This window comes from Neoarius graeffei, chromosome 12 (genome assembly GCF_027579695.1).
Source record: "Neoarius graeffei isolate fNeoGra1 chromosome 12, fNeoGra1.pri, whole genome shotgun sequence".
In the NCBI taxonomy this organism is placed as follows: Eukaryota; Metazoa; Chordata; class Actinopteri; order Siluriformes; family Ariidae; genus Neoarius; species Neoarius graeffei.
This window is the reverse complement of record NC_083580.1, coordinates 28431755-28449452: the sequence shown is the minus strand read 5'-3', so window position 1 is coordinate 28449452 and position 17698 is coordinate 28431755. Positions and strand designations below refer to the sequence as shown.

Here is a 17698-nt window from a genome sequence, read left to right as displayed (position 1 = left end):
TGTATTAGTTTATATTCAGTGTATTGGTTTGTAAAGCATGTTGAAAGTAGGTGAGTATGTAGAGTTATCATCACACAGTTGTACCCTTGTTCCCTTTTCTCCATTGGCTCCTGGGAATCCTTGGAATCCTTGAGAACCCTGTAAAGCAAAGAACGAATGAGAATGAACATGTCCATTATGTCACTGAAAAAGATATGAGAGGCAATAAGAGCCATGAAAGTTACCTTTGGCCCTTGTCTTCCAGGATAACCTGGTAATCCTGGAACACCAAGCTTGCCCTAAATGAATACAAACAAATAAACATATAAATGAGCAAATTCCACATCAGGGAGGCCACAGTCAGATTATATACAGAGTACTATACACCTTGATCTATAATGATTTTTTTTTTTGTAAAATTTGCATAGCCTACATTGTAACTTTTTCAGTATAATTTACTGATTTTAATACACAGTATAATTTTCATCAGATCCAATCTAAACGTCACCTACAAATAAATATTACTGTGAGGAAATAAATTTTAAAAATGGTAATTTTTTTTGTTTTTATGTATTACACTGCAAAAAATATCTTAGCAAGTTAAAATATCTTGAAAATAATTTAAATGATCTAGCATTTCTGATTAGAAGAATACAAGACACCAATTCTGAGATTATTAAACCTAGTTTTAGATTGCAACCAACTTATTCTAAGATGTCTTATCAAGTAAAAATATCTGTCCATGCAGCAAGATAATTTCACTAGTATTAAGTAATTTTCTCCTCAAATTCAGTTTTCAATTTTTTGCAGTGCAGAAATACAAAATATATAAATACACAGCTACATTTAATGTTCACTCTGTGTCAGAGTGATATTGTTACCCATAAGGTTATGTAAATGTTTGATTGTGCCATTTTGTTTGTCAATGAGGAACTGTTAAAGAGAAATTTGTGATGGATCTAAGAAGTGATCCCTTGTTTATTTCAAACCATACAAAACAGAATAAGACAAAAGATCAAAAGTAAGTACATTTTACATGTTTTAACTGAACAGAAAAACATGAATACACAAGTTATTACTGAAGGAGATGACTATATTAATTGTTCTTTCTCTCTCACACACGCACACACACCGACCTTCTCTCCAGTTGGTCCAAGAGGTCCGGGATCTCCAGGAAGACCAGCTCGTCCTTTAGGTCCCTCAGGACCGTCCTCTCCTCTGGGCCCTGCAGGTCCGAGCTCACCCTGAGTCACAGACACACACACACACACACATTACTGCAGTGTACCAAAGTGTTGTTGGAGTTTATAAAACTTAAAACTATATAGTTTTAAGTTTTAACTTAAAAAACTTAAAACTATATATAAATCTAGTAATGTCATGACTAGATTTAGAACCCAAAAAGCTATAGAGGTGATGTGGTCAAAAAGTGACACTGAAAAAAGACTAGTTGATAATTAAAATGAAATGACAAAATATTTATAGTATTTCAGTGTGTCTAATAAAGTGTCTAGTAAGTGAACACGGTTTTTAAAAATGTGCAGCACTGAGGCTGTACTACTAACACAGGCTACTATGTCACTGTTACTAATCAGAACAATGCAGCCATCCATTTTCTGTAACCGCTTACCCTGTGCAGAGTCATGGGCAAGCTGGAGCCAATCCCAGCTGACTATGAGCGAAAGGCGGGGTACGCCCTGGACAAGTCGCCAGGTCATCACAGGGCTGACACATAGAGACAAACAAGCATTCACATTCATGGTCAATTTAGAGCCACCAATTAGCCTAACCTACATGTCTTTGGACTGAGGGAGAAACCGGAGCACCTGGAGGAAACCCATGCAGACACGGGGAGAACATGGCAAACTCCACACAGAAAGGCCCCCGTCGGCCACTGGGCTTGAACCCAGAACCTTCTTGCTGTGAGGCAACAGTGCTAACCACTATGCCACCTGAGCAGAATAACTGGTCTTTGATGGCCATATCATGGACATTTTTCATTGATAAACAAGCTCAAAGTTGGGTGACACATTATGCATTAATTGTATACCTACAAAGTGGTTTGGGAATCAGTTGGGGCTTGGGAATTGACATCACGTTGCACTGCATTGTGGGACTGAGTTGCCATATTTTCTGTTTGGACTCGTTTTTAAAGCTAGATGACCTTTCGATTTCATAAAATCGGTGAAATTTAGTTCCCTCTGAAAAATGGTCATTGTGATATGTTTATTTCTGTAATATCTAAAAAAACGAGGACATTCTGTGGCTGGGAAGTTTTCTAATTTGAGGGGATTCAAATTAACTAGCAAATAATGCGCATGAAATTGCTTGCTTCACGCAGTTAAGCAGAGGAAGTCCGTGTGTGCATGTGCAGGTTTACCTGTTTCTTCTTCTTTTGGGTTTTACGGCAGCTATCTAGCATTACTTCCATCTGCAGCTTTACCTTCACCGTGCACTGACAGTTACATCATTCTGTCGCTAAACGAACAGCTGATCACAACGAGGTGCTTGCTGACCACCAATATTTATTAGTTTGGTCCTGCGTTTCCTTTCCTTCACAACATAATGTCTTTTCTTCTCACTTTCCGTTACTGTAGTCGGTCTTTCGCGTTTCATTCACACACTCATGTCCTCCATTTTTCTCTCCTGTTTCAAATTTGTATCCCACAATGCCTTGCACAAACGGGGAAAGCCCACCTTGTGATGCATGAGATAGTATCTTGAATTGGGTCATGCTGAAGCAGGCAAAAATAGCAGAGAATTTAGGGCCACGTGGCCCTAAATTCATTAACTGTTCTATTTAAAAAACGTAATAAAATTGGTCTGTGATTTGAATTCAGTAGCTTTCGGCCCACTAAACAAAAATAACTGTGTGTCAGGGAAAATTCTTTTTATGACCTACACTTGAAAAATCTGAAAGACAGTCTACCTTTAATATTATCAGCTACATTAAAACACTGGATGTAAACACTATGCTGGATGTGAAAACTGCATGACATGCTGAGGGAGTGCTCCAAACATAACGAACTTTACAGTAGAGCCTATAAACATCTTAGCTTATTTTTCTGATTTCATATTTTGTATGTGGCTTGATTTGTATATTTGTAAAGCATTTTAAAAATTGCATATCACTGGAAGTTAATGTGCCATTGATAAACATGCTTACATTCTCAAAATTGCCTTTCCAATAAAGGTAAATTTGCAATTACATTTTCCTCAGGCATTTTTAACCAATCCATAGTAACAAAACTGTTAGGACTAGGACTGTTTTGGCCTCTAGAGGCCGCTGTTATTTCCTTTTCGTGTCATGTTTATTTTGGCCTCTAGAGGCCGCCACTGTTCCTGTGTTTTGTGTTTGTGTTAATTGCCTGTTTAGTCCTGATTATCTTCACCTGTGTTCAATTTAGTTTGTGTATTTATACCCCCTGAGTTCAGTCCTCTTGTCACGGAGCCTTTGTGCTGTTATGTTTATCTCCAGTTTCCTCTGTACTGTGTTCTTTGTTTTGCACTTTGCTTTTCTTTTGGATTTAGTAGTGACTGTGTTTTTGGATCTTCTGAGCTTTTGCATTTTTGCCTTTTCCTTTTTGGACTTTGAACTTTTGGATATTTTATTTTTCCCTTTGTCTTCCCAGTGTTGGATTATACTCTTTGGTTTTTTTTTTTGCCCTGGATTGTATATAGTGTATATAGTATAAATAAACCTTTTGATACTTTTTCTACTTCCGCCTCACGCCTCTGCATTTGAGTCATCCCCCTGGTGGCCTAGTGGGGGTTTGCTGGATTATCACACCAACGAACCAGGTTCGAATCCCAGCAAAACCCTAACAGAAAGACTCCGTCATGACCGACTCAGCAGAGGCTGCTTCAACTGTCTACCCGGCCAACCTTCAGGGAATTACGGCAGCTTTGACACGCTTCGGAGCGACCATGGACACTCATGGACGTATGCTCACCAGCCAACGTGAGGCCCTTGCTCGCCACAAGGAACTGCTTCAGCAAATCGGGAAAACCCTGGCACAGCTGACATCTCTGCCTGCATCTCCTGATCCAGCTCCTGTGCCTCCTGCCATGCTGCCTTCTTCACCTCGGGAACCCAGCCTTCCTGCACCACAGAGGTACAACGGCAAGCACAGTGAGTGCCGAGAGTTCCTTACCCAGTGTCAACTCACCTTTGAGCTTCAGCCTACCACCTACACTACGGATCGCCGCAAGATTGCCTTTGTGATCACCTTATTAGCTGGTAAGGTGCGAGCCTGGGCTACTGCTATCTGGCAAAGACAGGGACCTGAGTGCCTTGATTTCCAGCTGTTTTCTGAAGAGATGCTTCGGGTCTTCGATCAGGCGGACATCAGTACCGACGCAGCCCGAAAGCTCATGTCCATCCGGCAAGGAGGAAGCGTCGCAGATTACGCCATCTCGTTCCGAACGCTCGCAGCAGTAAGTGGATGGAACGAGACTGCCCTGGTGTCAGCCTTCCACCATGGTCTGTCTGACCCCATCAAGGACGGTCTGGCCTCTGTTGGATGCCCAAGTGACCTCGAAACCCTCATCTCACATGCTATTCGTCTGGACAACAGGATGAGAGAACGCCACCAAGCCTTGAGCCCCCCCAGCCTCCCTACCTCTACCTGGAAACCGTCTACCTCCTTCAGTGACTGTCCAGAACCCATGCAAGTGGGTCGTACTCGCCTCTCCGCATCTGAGAGGGAGCGCAGAAGGAGGGACAAGTGCTGCATCTACTGTGGCAAGGCTGGTCATTTCCGAGCATCATGTCCCGAACTCTTGGGAAAAGGACCGCCCCGTCCAGCCGAGGGAGGGTTGTGACGGGGCCTACCCTCTCTCCCGGACTCCCTGGCCAAGGAATCTACATCCCGGTCTCCATCTCCTGGGGTGAGTCTATCCACTCTTGTCAAGCTTTGTTAGACTCAGGGGCAGCTGGGAACTTTATGGATATTCACTTCGCCCAAAGCATCAATATTCCGACTGCACCTCTTGAAGTCCCACTGTCTGTGTCTGCCCTCGATGGCCAAGCGTTAGGTGATGGAAGAGTCACCCAAGTTACTTCTCCAGTCTTCCTCCAGTCTCAAGGTCACAAGGAAGAAATATTCCTTCACCTGAGTTCCCAGTTATTCTAGGCCTTCCTTGGCTTACTCGCCACAACCCTCGCATAGACTGGGTAACAAGCCAGGTTGTGGAATGGGGCCCTGCATGCCATGCCTCTTGTCTGCTCTCTAGCTCTCCTGTGTCTCCTGCCGAGCCCCCTGATCTCACCGAGTTATCTCAAGTTCCCACAGAGTACTGGGATCTCAAGGAGGTATTCAGCAAGAGCAGGGCCGCCGTTCTTCCTCCGCACCGGGCCTACGACTGTGCCATCGACTTGCTCCCTGGGACTACCCCTCCTCGTGGCAGACTGTTTTCCCTCTCTCAGCCAGAACGCAAGGCCATGGAGGAATACCTCAAAGACGCCCTGGTCTCTGGGTTCATTCGACCCTCCACCTCACCTGCTGGTGCCGGCTTCTTCTTTGTCGGCAAGAAGGATGGGGGGCTCCGACCATGTATTGACTACAGGGGCCTGAACAAGATCACTGTGCGCAACCGATATCCCCTTCCGCTGATGTCCACTGCTTTCAACCTGCTCCAAGGCGCCACCGTCTTCACCAAGTTGGACCTACGGAACGCATACCACCTCATCCGTATCCGACAGGGAGACGAGTGGAAGACTGCCTTTAACACCCCGTCTGGGCACTACGAATACCAGGTGATGCCCTTCGGACTCACCAACGCACCAGCTGTTTTTCAGGCCCTAATCAACGACGTCTTAAGGGACATGATTAACCTGTACGTTTTTGTCTACCTCGACGACATCCTTATCTTTTCCAAGACCGTGCAGGAGCACTGCCACCATGTCCGCTAGGTTCTCCGGAGGCTGCTACAGAACAATCTGTTCGCCAAGGCCCAGAAATGCGAATTTCATGTTCCCGAGGTCTCCTTTCTGGGATTTATTGTACGGACAGGCCAACTCCAAATGGACCCTGCCAAGACCCTGGCCGTCCGGGACTGGCCTACTCCCAAGTCCGTTAAGGAGGTTCAGCGGTTCTTAGGATTCGCTAACTTCTACCGCAAGTTCATCAGGAACTTCAGTTCTGTAGCAGCACCCATGTCAGACCTCACCAAAGGGACAGGTGGATCTTATGGCTGGTCTCCTCAGGCGGAAAAGGTGTTCAAAGACCTCAAGGACCGCTTCTGCACGGCACCCATTCTGGTCCTCCCGGACACCTCCCAACCATTCATCGTGGAGGTGGACGCCTCGGACAGTGGTGTCGGCGCGGTGCTCTCGCAACGTTCGGAAGGAAAGCTGCACCCCTGCGCTTACTTCTCCCACCGCCTGAGTCCTGCGGAGTCCCGGTACGATGTGGGGGATCGAGAACTGCTAGCGGTCAAACTGGCCCTTGAGGAGTGGAGGCACTGGCTGGAGGGAGCGCAACATCCATTCCTGGTTTGGACTGACCACAAGAACCTGGAGTACCTCCAGCAAGCCAAGAGACTGAACCCTCGACAGGCTAGGTGGGCCCTGTTTTTCAGTCGGTTTGACTTCACCCTCTCGTACCGCCCCGGCTCCAAGAACACCAAACCTGACGCATTGTCCAGGCTGTTCTCTGCCACTAACAGGGAGAATGAAGTCGGGCCTATTATCCCTGTGTCCCGGATTGTGACCCCTGTCCGCTGGGGTATTGAGGAGGCTGTCCGACGAGCCCAACGCCAGGACCACGGTCCTGGGACGGGGCCACCGGGCCTCTTGTACGTCCCACATCAAGCCCGGGCCAAGGTTCTCCAGTGGGGTCACTCTTCCCCTCTCACCGCCCACCCGGGAGCTCGGAGGACCCTGGACTTCCTGAAAAGACGCTTCTGGTGGCCTAACATGGAGAAGGAAGTAAGGTCATTTGTCCTGTCCTGTGAGGTTTGCACCAGAACCAAGAATCCACGACAGCGTCCCCAGGGTCTCCTGCATCCTCTGACCATTCCCCGGCGTCCCTGGTCCCACGTGGCAGTCGACTTCATCACAGGTCTCCCTGAGTCACAAGGTAACACGGTCATTTTGGTCATAGTTGACAGATTCTTCAAGGCCTGCCACTTCATACCACTGTGCAAACTCCCCTCTGCTCTTGAAACAGCGAAACTTATGTTTAATCATGTCTTCCGAGTCTTTGGTCTTCCACAGGACATCGTCTCAGACCGAGGGCCCCAGTTCTCCTCCCGAGTGTGGCACGGGTTCTGCAAGGTCATCGGAGCCACTGCCAGCCTCTCCTCTGGGTTTCACCCACAGTCCAATGGTCAGACGGAGAGGCTCAACCAGGACCTGGAAACCACCCTGCGAGGCCTGGCTATGGATAACCCGACATCGTGGAGCACCTGGCTGCCATGGGCGGAGTATGCCCACAACACCCTGCAGTCATCGGCCACCAAGCTGTCGCCATTCCAGTGCCAATTCGGGTTCCAGCCACCTCTGTTCCCGGACCAGGAGGAGGACGCGGGGGTGCCCTCGGTCAACCAATATGTGAGACGGTGTCGCAAGACCTGGAGCAAGGTCAGGAAGACCCTCATCCAGACCTCCAGAACCAACCAGACTCAGGCCAACCGCCATAGAAGACCTGCCCACGCTTTCCGCCCTGGGCAGCGGGTTTGGCTGTCCACTAAGGACCTTCCGCTGCGGGTGGAGAACCGCAAGCTGGCTCCTCGCTACATTGGCCCCTTCAAGGTGGTGCACAGGGTGAACCCTGTCTCCTACCGGCTCCAGTTGCCCCGGACTCTGAGGATCAACCCCACATTCCATGTTTTCCTGTTGCGGCCCGTACTGACGTCCACGTATGCCCCTGCCCCTAGGAACCCCCCACCCCCCCGCATCTTCCAGGGGCAGACTGTGTTCACTGTGCATTGCCTGCTTGACTCCCGCCGGGTCCGTGGCGGGTTGCAATATCTGGTGGACTGGGAGGGCTATGGTCCTGAGGAGCGCTGCTGGGTTCCTGCTCGGGATGTCCTAGATAAAGAACTGTGTCGGGACTTCCATTCGGCCCATCCGGATCACCCTGGGAACGTCAGGAGACGCTCCTGGGGGGGGGGTCCTGTTAGGACTAGGACTGTTTTGGCCTCTAGAGGCCGCTGTTATTTCCTTTTCGTGTCATGTTTATTTTGGCCTCTAGAGGCCGCCACTGTTCCTGCGTTTTGTGTTTGTGTTAATTGCCTGTTTAGTACTGATTATCTTCACCTGTGTTCAATTTAGTTTGTGTATTTATACCCCCTGAGTTCAGTCCTCTTGTCACGGAGTCTTTGTGCTGTTATGTTTATCTCCAGTTTCCTCTGTACTGTGTTCTTTGTTTTGCACTTTGCTTTTCTTTTGGATTTAGTAGTGACTGTGTTTTTGGATCTTCTGAGCTTTTGCATTTTTGCCTTTTCCTTTTTGGACTTTGAACTTTTGGATATTTTATTTTTCCCTTTGTCTTCCCAGTGTTGGATTATACTCTTTGTTTTTTTTTGTTTTTTGTTTTGCCCTGGACTGTATATAGTATAAATAAACCTTTTGATACTTTTTCTACTTCCGCCTCACGCCTCTGCATTTGAGTCATCCCCCTGGTAGCCTAGTGGGGGTTTGCTGGATTATCACACCAACGAACCAGGTTCAAATCCCAGCAAAACCCTAACAAAAACTAACAGTAAGATGGAACTCAGTAAATGAAAGTTCTGAAGCTGAGCTCATTCAGACCTACACTCAGTCCTGTTTCCAATAAGCTATAAGCCCAAGACATATGATCTTAACGAAACATAGTTTGAAAGTAGAAAATACTTCAAATGATAAGGCTGGCTTATCACCTGCTTTAACGTTCATTACCCATCATGTGTGGCAAATCAAAGCTGTGTGACTCACATTTCCAAGCCCTGTGAGGCAGGTTTACCCAAAAAATAGGCAAAAGAATGTAGGTAAGGTACAACCTGGATTTCTAGTTTATCAGATTCGAGTTTATTAGGTTAATGTATCTTAAAGATATTTTCAGACCTGCTTTACTACATCAAATATAGCTCGTGTGTAGTTAACAGCAACAACATACCAGACATAAATAATATAATAAACAACTTACACGATCACCCTTGATACCCATATCTCCTTTAAATCCAGGGAAACCATCTTCTCCCTGAGGGAAAGTAGTAAAAAGACAAGGTGGAGGTGTACATTTTACTTTTTTTTTAAATATAATAAAGAACAGTGAGTGCAGTTTTAACAAATTAATGACAATCAATCAATCATAGCTTTATTTATCTTTGATATGTACAATGAGTCAGAGACTCGTAACAAATACATTTGAACTAATACAGTCTACCTTTTGGATTAGTGCATAAAGTACACAGACATTACATGAACAGAGATGCCTACCCCAAATTTTGAATTTCAGTATTCTTAACATTATTCAGTATTTTGGAATGACTTTCAGTAATGTTAATTTATGCGCATTTCCATTATAAAGAGGTATATATACCAATATGTTTAACATTTAATTTATTAAAAAGAACTGTTTCGTGTGAATTGAATAAACAAAACGCGAGCAGCCATCTCAACTGAATTTCCACTCAACAAATTTCTAGAGCATACAATATATCACATTTTTATAAATACAATAGTGTTCCCTGTTTGCAGACATTACGGTTGACTACCAATCATTGGTATTGAATGTAACTCCTCAAAAGTATTATATTGCCTGGCAAAATGTTCTACCTGTTAACGGATTCTAATAAAATAAAATAAAAAATTCTTATTTCATGCCAAAGAGAGTCTGACATTGTTATCTTAATGTCCCAATATATAAATACTTCAGCATAATGCTTCAGAAGAGACATTGAATAAAATGACATTTATAATTGTATTTAAAACAGTGGAATGATCAATTTTTTGCCACAATCCCAACAGCACTAATCATAAAATTCTGTTTTTGATGTACATTTACATGTACATTTGCACTTGCAACACTGAAAAGACTTTGAATTAAAGAAGTACAGCCAGTGTTTGATATTTCAGTGAATAAAAATCATACATGTAAAAAGAAACTGAATAAGTTTAACTCACATTTCATGGCACTAATTGGCAAGTTCAACTCCAAGCATAGGTCAACCATCACCGCTTCAGCACGTGTCACGTTCCGTGTCTTTTCATCCACAGATTTCGTAAAAAAACTGCTGGATACCCCCAGATTTACTTTCCGCCTGACTCGCCATTTCAGCATACTCCATATGTTTTTTTTGTAGTTGACATGCCGCGTGCAGTCATCGCGACCACCATGAGTGATGTTAATGTCAGTTCTACACAGTTTGCAGTGCGCGTATCCATTGCCCTTTTGACTGGGTGTAATGCACGGCCATTCTACCGTATCGAAAATAGCGTGAACAAATGTGCGGAATAGGGGTCGACCGATAATCGGCCTGGCCGATATATCGGGCCGATATTCTGCATTTTTAGGGTTATCGGTATCGGCCATAATTTCCACCGATATGCCGATAACATGCCTTTTTGCAGCCATTTCGTTCCTAACGCGACTGTCACTGCACGTCCTTTCCTGCACTCGCCTCTCTGAGTTCAAAAACACAGTCCTGCCCACCACAACATCTGATTTGTTTGGCACAAGCGATATAGCCAATCAACATGCGTAGCTAACCGCTGTGAACTGTTTCAAGCCGCCCCCTCACTCTGACTTCCGTTCTCTGAACAGACTCTTAAAGGAGCAGCCGCTCCTTTTAACATGCAGAGCAACTGTGCTTCCTTCACTACAATATAATCCTCCTAAATTGGGAATATTAGGCTTGGGCATTAAAAGCATTAGAATGTAGATGGTTACTTGTTAAGTTGTTACATAATAGGGAGTGATAGCCTATTTTATGTTTGATTTTACTTTTTAAAAAATGCTGCAGGCATCTCCCTACACTTGATTTGTTATTTAAAAACTACTTGAAGTTGGTAAGTCTTACGCTACGTTCACACTGCAAGGCTTAATGCTCAATTCCGATTTTTTTGTGAAACCCGATTTTTTTGTGAGGTCGTTCACATTAACAAATATATGCGACTTGTATGTGATCCTCAGTATGAACGAAAAGCAACCTAAAAGTGTTCCGCATGCGCATTGCAGGATACGACGACGTCACACGCAGTGAGCATGGCCAGTGTTTACGGAAGTAAAACCGCCCGGTTGCGGTATGACCCATCCAATCTAGCTTGAACAGCTGCATCCCCCCAAATGGAAATCAGCTCCCTAACCTCTGCGTCCTTCCATTGAGAAGATTCAGAACCTTCACAGCCCGAAGCGTCCCTCGCATTGATGTCATGCACAGGGGCGCAGATACGTTTTTTGAACTGGGGGGGGGACAAAGCTGCCAGCAAACCAACCCCGATATGCCTGTCAAACTTGTTTTGGGTTACCATAGCAACCAAGCTCGAGCTCGCAACCTGTGCAGTCTGCGCAGCTCAACCAACCGAATATCAGTCTTTGTTTTATGTGAGTTGTTGCAACTATGTATACACTGCTGTGCACCTCAATAAACCGAATGGTAATTAGTCTTTTGATTTTTCCGTGAGGTTTGCCTTATGCAAAGAAAGACAGCATAGACGTTTTTTCCTCCCTATAAGTGGGGGGAACCGAACGAGGTGAATTTAAATCTGGGTGGGACGAATCCCCCCCTCTATCTGCGCCCGTGATTATGCGCCATGTTGTTGTAACTTTTTTTGAGAGACCTGCCGCCTACTTCAGCGCAGAATAGTGACGTTTGTGGCTTGTTGATGACGTGTAAGTCGGATGAATGCGACCTGGCGGTTCAGACTGAAGTTGCATATGAAAAGAGCGGATAGGAATCGGAATTAGGACCACATATCCAAACGGCCTGGGTCGGATTTGAAAAAATCGGATCTGTGTCGTTCATATTGTCAATAAAAGATCGGATACAGGTCACATATGGGTGAAAAGATCGGATTTGAGTCACTTCAGCCTGCAGTGTGAACGTAGCCTTACTTAGTTCTTAGTGTAAAAGAATCCAGAGTGTATGTTCATTTATTTTCCACTGAAAATGGTGAGCTGTAATATAGTAGAGAGTGATTTTTTTTATTGGTGAATATTTATTTTATTTCTCATTTTATTCTAACTAATGTTTGACTTTATTGTACAAATGCTGCTGGCATCTCCCTGCACAAAATTTCATGTTCAATTTTACAATTAAACATACATTTCATGGATATGAAGGTCTGTGTCGGTGTGTGCTATGTTTAATTTCATGTGAATTATAATGTTTACATTTATCGGTTGCACATATCGGTTATCGGCATCCCAATTCCATAATAATTGGTATCGGTCCTGAAAAAAACATATCGGTCGATCCCTAGTGCGGAATCTGCGCATGTCACACACAGCATGTGCAGAATCTGCGCATGTCACACACAGCATGTGTGGTTGTCGTAAAAATAAATAGCCTAGCTGTGAATCGTGCATGGATTGAAAAAGTCGCTTGGACATTTAAAAACAACTCACTGGAATTTTTTAAGACTTTATAATAATTCCGTACAGAATAACACTGTTTGCCGTAACATCGTATTTACGTAACTTTTCCGTACAAAATACGGCCAATCCGTACTAGTAGGCATCTCTGCATGAAGGCACACTGTACCTTTTCACCCTTGTTTCCTTTTAACCCCCGAACTCCATCAGCACCCTAGAGAGAGAAAGAAACAGAGAGACAGACAGAGAGAGAGAGAGAGAGAGAGAGAGAGAGAGAGAGCACTTAAGATTAAAGAACAAGAACATGCAAATAAAGCTCCTAGTTAATGCAAAACCATCAAACCAAGATCCAAAGTTCAATTACCTATGCCGATCAGCCATAACACTAAAATCACTGACAGGTGAAATAAATACCACTAATGATCTAGTTTTAGCACCTGCAAAGGGGTGGGACACATTAGGCAACAAGTGAACATTCTGTTCTTGAAGTTGATGTGTTGGAAGCAGGAAAAATGGGAAAGAGTAATGAGTGAATTTGAGAAGGGCCAAATTGTGATGGCTAGATGACTGGGTCTGAGCATCTCCAAAACGACAGGTCTTGTGGTGTATTCCTGGTATGCAGTTGTTATTACCTACCAATAGTGGTCCAAGGAAGGACAACCGGATAACTGCTGACAGGGTCATGGGCACCCAAGGCTCTCTGATGCGTGTGGGAAGCAAAGGCTATGTCTGGTCCAATCCCACGGAAGAGCTACTGTAGCACAAACTGCTGAAAAACTGCTGGCTATGATAGAAAGGTGTCAGAAGACACAGAGCATTGCAGCTTGCTGTGTATACGGCTGTGTAGCCACAGACAGGTCAGCGTGCCCATGCCGACCCCTGTCCACTGCCAAAAGTAGCTACAATAGGCATGTGAGCATCAGAACTGGACCATGGAGCAACAGAAGAAGGTGGCCTGGTCTGATAAATCATGATTTCTTTTACCTCATGTGAACAGTCAAGTGCGTGTTCGTTGACTACCAGGGGAAAAGATGGCACCAGGATGCACTATGGGAAGAATGCAAGCCGGTGGATGCAGTGTGATGCTCTGGGCAATGCTCTGCTCGGAAAACTCGGGTCCGGGCATTCATGTGGATGTTATTTTGATACGTACCACCTACCAAAACATTGCTGAAGACCCTTCATAGCAACAGTATTCCCTAACTGCAATGGCCTCTGTCAGCAGAATAATGTGCCCTGCCATACTGCAAAAATTGTTCAGGAACATGACAAAGAGTTCAAGGTGTTGATTTAGGCTCCAAATTCCTCAGATCTCAATCCAATCGAGCATCTGTGGGATGTACTGGACAAACAAGTCCGATCCATGGAGGCTCCACCTTACAACTTACAGAACTTAAAGGATCTTCTGCTAACGTTTTGGTGCTAGATACCACAGCACACCTTCAGATATCTTATGGAGTACATGCCTTGACGTGTGACAGCTATTTTGGTGGCACAAGTGGGACTTATATGTTATTAGGTAGGCGGGTTTAATGTTATGGGTGATTGCTGTATATATCAGAACATACATAAGGAATAAAACACTACTATGCATACTGTTCTAGGAAAACTATTACTGCCAGGATGTCATTCTGCACTGGAAAACTTACAAATTGGATGCTGTCAAATGGCTGACACCAGAGACATGGCATAAATATGTTTTATTTAAATAGATAAATAAATAAATTTTAACTAAATATCTCCTTTCAAAAGGCTTCCCAAAATTAAGCTGTTTTTTTCTAGCTTAAATAACATGCTTTTTTGGAGGGGCGTCGTGGCTCAGGTGGCTAAGGCGCCATACCATAAATCCGGGGACCTGGGTTCGATTCCGACCCGAGGTCATTTCCTGATCCCTCCCCGTCTCTCTTTCCCGCTCATTTCCTGTCCTGTCCTGTCTCCACACTGTCCTATACAGCACATAATTCAGGAAGAGGAGAACCAAGTTTGATAGCTATGCATATCTTGAAGTTATGATTTCTTTATCAGTCACCTCATTTTGAAGGAAACTTAGCCCACCCTTAAAACTCTTCACTAAATACAGAATATTTCTGTTTTGCTCTTACCTGAGCAAAACAGAAATCTTAATCCTAAACTATCTTTTTTTACAGGGCTGGAAGAGATCAGACTAGCGCAGTTTAAAGTTCTGGGAGATTATCATGATTTACCATGGGAGCACTTACCTTTACACCTCGGGGTCCAGGATATCCGATCGGTCCTTGTGCTCCAGGTGGTCCCTGAGAGAGAACAAGAGAGAGAAAGAATAATAAGTGAGAATATCAGACTTTGGATCATCATATGACAGAGAGATAACGAACAGATTTTTCTTACCATGTGGCCTTTCTCACCAGGTGGACCTTCCTTTCCTGGGTGACCCTGTGTGTGTGTGTGTGTGTGTGTGTGTGTGTGTGTGTGTGTGTGTGTGTGTGTGTGTGTGTAGAAATGGTGAGAGATTACTGATTAGACAAATATAATCACAGTTGTATGTAATAACTCTAAATCTCTCAGACATACTATATATATCCAACTTCTAATGCTTAATTCTACCAAATCATTACGTACCGTACATCCAGGTTAACATGAGATGTGCACGCACCGCCATGGATCAGTGCACATATCCGAAAGCAGAGGGAAGGATGTATGTTTTTTGGAAGCCAAGTAAAATGTTTACAACTGCAGTTGGTAAGTTTATTTTCTCTTTTTACCTGAAATTCTATAACACCAGCAAGCTTATTGGCATTATTTGCAGACAACCAGAGATGTGACGTGTCACACTCGGGTCAAACAAACAAATTTTTAGTGTTTGAAGGTTTTTGCTTTAAAGCGAGCCACAAGATTGCAGGACGTGTTCTGAATCTTTGTACAAGAGGTATAATACGTTTATACCTCACAAATTTCAGATTTTTGGTCCAATTGTTTGTATTCGCAATGAGCTTGCAAAATACCAGAGTTTATTTCAACTCTTGAATGAGCGTGGCGTTGAGTCCTCCATATTTTTAAAGTGAGGGTTTCACTTCACTCCTGTCGTTACGTTTTTAGGTCATGGACGACCTTGAATCCAACGACCCACTTCCTCTGAGTGATTCTACAGACCACTTTAGGAAAATGATGACCAATTTAATGCATGACATGAAAAGAGAAATCCTAAATGAAGTGTCTGGACGAATCGATCAAGTCTATCAAGACTCTGAATATACTGAGGGAGAGATAACAGATATTGATGAATCAAAGACTGATGATCACTAAGTCCCAGCAGGACAATGCGCTCGAGAGAAAAATCAATGAGTTATTAGAGCCCAAAGTATCCAAGGGATCTTTTAAATCTCTGATGCAGAAATTTAGTACTGCAGAGAAAACAGGCCCTGAAATTGATGGAGATTTAGCATATACTGTCATTAGTCTTCTTAAAGAAAGACTAAGCAAAGAGAAACTTACTGAAGTACAAGATCAGTATCTCAAGCCTGCCAATTGTGCAAATCTGGTTGCTCCTAAAATCAATGAACAGGTATGGCAACAATTTAAGCAGGAAACCAAGAACAAAGATGCAGCTTTTCAGAAGGCTCAGTCTTTCCTCATGTCAGGCTCACAGGCAGTACTCCAAGTTTGTAACCACACAACTGGTAATGACAAGCAGGTTCTCACACATGTTGTATTGATGTTACTTACTGCAAACAGATATTAATCTCAAATGCAGGGATCTCATCCGACCAGACCTAAACAAGCACTCTGCTTCTCTCTGTAATCCATCTACCCCAATCTCAACTCTGTTGTTTGGGGATGAATTCAATAAGGAGGTAGAAGATTTGATGAAGTCCAATAAGCTCAGTAATAAAGTTACTACAAAGCAACGATATGAGCCTTACAAGACTTCAGCCACAACAGGTTGGGGTCGTGGACGCTTTTCCAATTCTGCAAGAGGAAGAGGCTACAAGTCCTTTTTTAGGGGCAGGATGGGGCCAGGCAAGGCCCCGACAGACCAGGAAAACACAGTCCCCTAAGACTCAATAGAAGAACCTTCTGATCAGGTAACTTTATAATAAAGTTGCTTTGTTACTTAAGAATCAAAGGGCATTCCAAGCAGGTGGATTACGAGACTTTGTCCATGCCTGGAAATGTATTACATCTGATCCATTTATATTGGATACAGTTGCACATTGTCATATAGAATTTGATTCTATACCTCATCCTAATATTAACATAAGTAGGCCGTGTTACTCTTTCACTGAGATAGAACTATTATTGATGGTGAAATTAATAAGTTTCCTGAGAAAGGGATAATAAGATTATCCACAACTGAAAGTGGTCAAATAGTGTCTCCTATATTTGTTAGACCTACAGTGGTGCTTGAAAGTTTGTGAACCCTTTAGAATTCTCTATATTTCTGCATAAATATGACCTAAAACATCATCAGATTTTCACACAAGTCCTAAAAGTAGATAAAGAGAACCCAGTTAAACAAATGAGACAAAAATATTATACTTGGTCATTTATTTATTGAGGAAAATGATCCAATATCACATATCTGTGAGTGGCAAAAGTATGTGAACCTTTGTTTTCAGTATCTGGTGTGACCCCCTTGTGCAGCAATAACTGCAACTAAACGTTTCCGGTAACTGTTGATCAGTCCTGCACACCGGCTTGGAGGAATTTTAGCCCATTCCTCCATGTTTTAGGTCATATTTATGCAGAAATATAGAAAATTCTAAAGGGTTCACAAACTTTCAAGCACCACTGTAAAAAGGATGGTTCATTTCGGGTGATATTTGAAAAAAACTGAATAAATGTGTGAACCCATCATCATTTCAAAATAGATACTTTAGACGAAGCTATCAAGCTGATGCAGCCTAATTGTTATATGACCTCTATTGATCTTAAGGATGCGTATTATTCTATTCCTATAGCTATTGAGGATCAGAAGTATCTTAAGTTTATTTGGAGAGAAAAGCTTTATGCCTTTACTAGTTTACACATGGGTTTAACTAGCAGTCCTAGAATTTTCACTAAAGTGATGAAGCCAGTTTTTGCTTATTTAAGAACTCATTATGGTCATACTTGTCTAAGCTACATTGATTATTCTTTATATCTAGAGGATAGTTATGCAGAATGTGAGAGTGCCACTCTCCATGCAGTAGAACTCCTTTGTGACCTTGGGTTCAAAGTTC

General features: G+C 43.7%; 1 protein-coding gene across 2 annotated transcripts in view; it reads right to left on the bottom strand.

The window, feature by feature from the left end:
* Positions 1 to 17698, bottom strand: part of col5a1 (procollagen, type V, alpha 1) — a 278601-nt gene that overhangs the window by 51638 nt on the left and 209265 nt on the right. For both annotated transcript variants that reach the window (XM_060935757.1, XM_060935758.1), the window contains exons 26-32: positions 14868 to 14912; positions 14720 to 14773; positions 12670 to 12714; positions 9111 to 9164; positions 1116 to 1223; positions 225 to 278; positions 85 to 138 (exon numbers count right to left, since the gene is read on the bottom strand). In XM_060935757.1, the coding sequence (XP_060791740.1) occupies positions 85 to 138; positions 225 to 278; positions 1116 to 1223; positions 9111 to 9164; positions 12670 to 12714; positions 14720 to 14773; positions 14868 to 14912 (414 nt within the window). The remainder of the gene's footprint in view (positions 1 to 84; positions 139 to 224; positions 279 to 1115; positions 1224 to 9110; positions 9165 to 12669; positions 12715 to 14719; positions 14774 to 14867; positions 14913 to 17698) is intronic.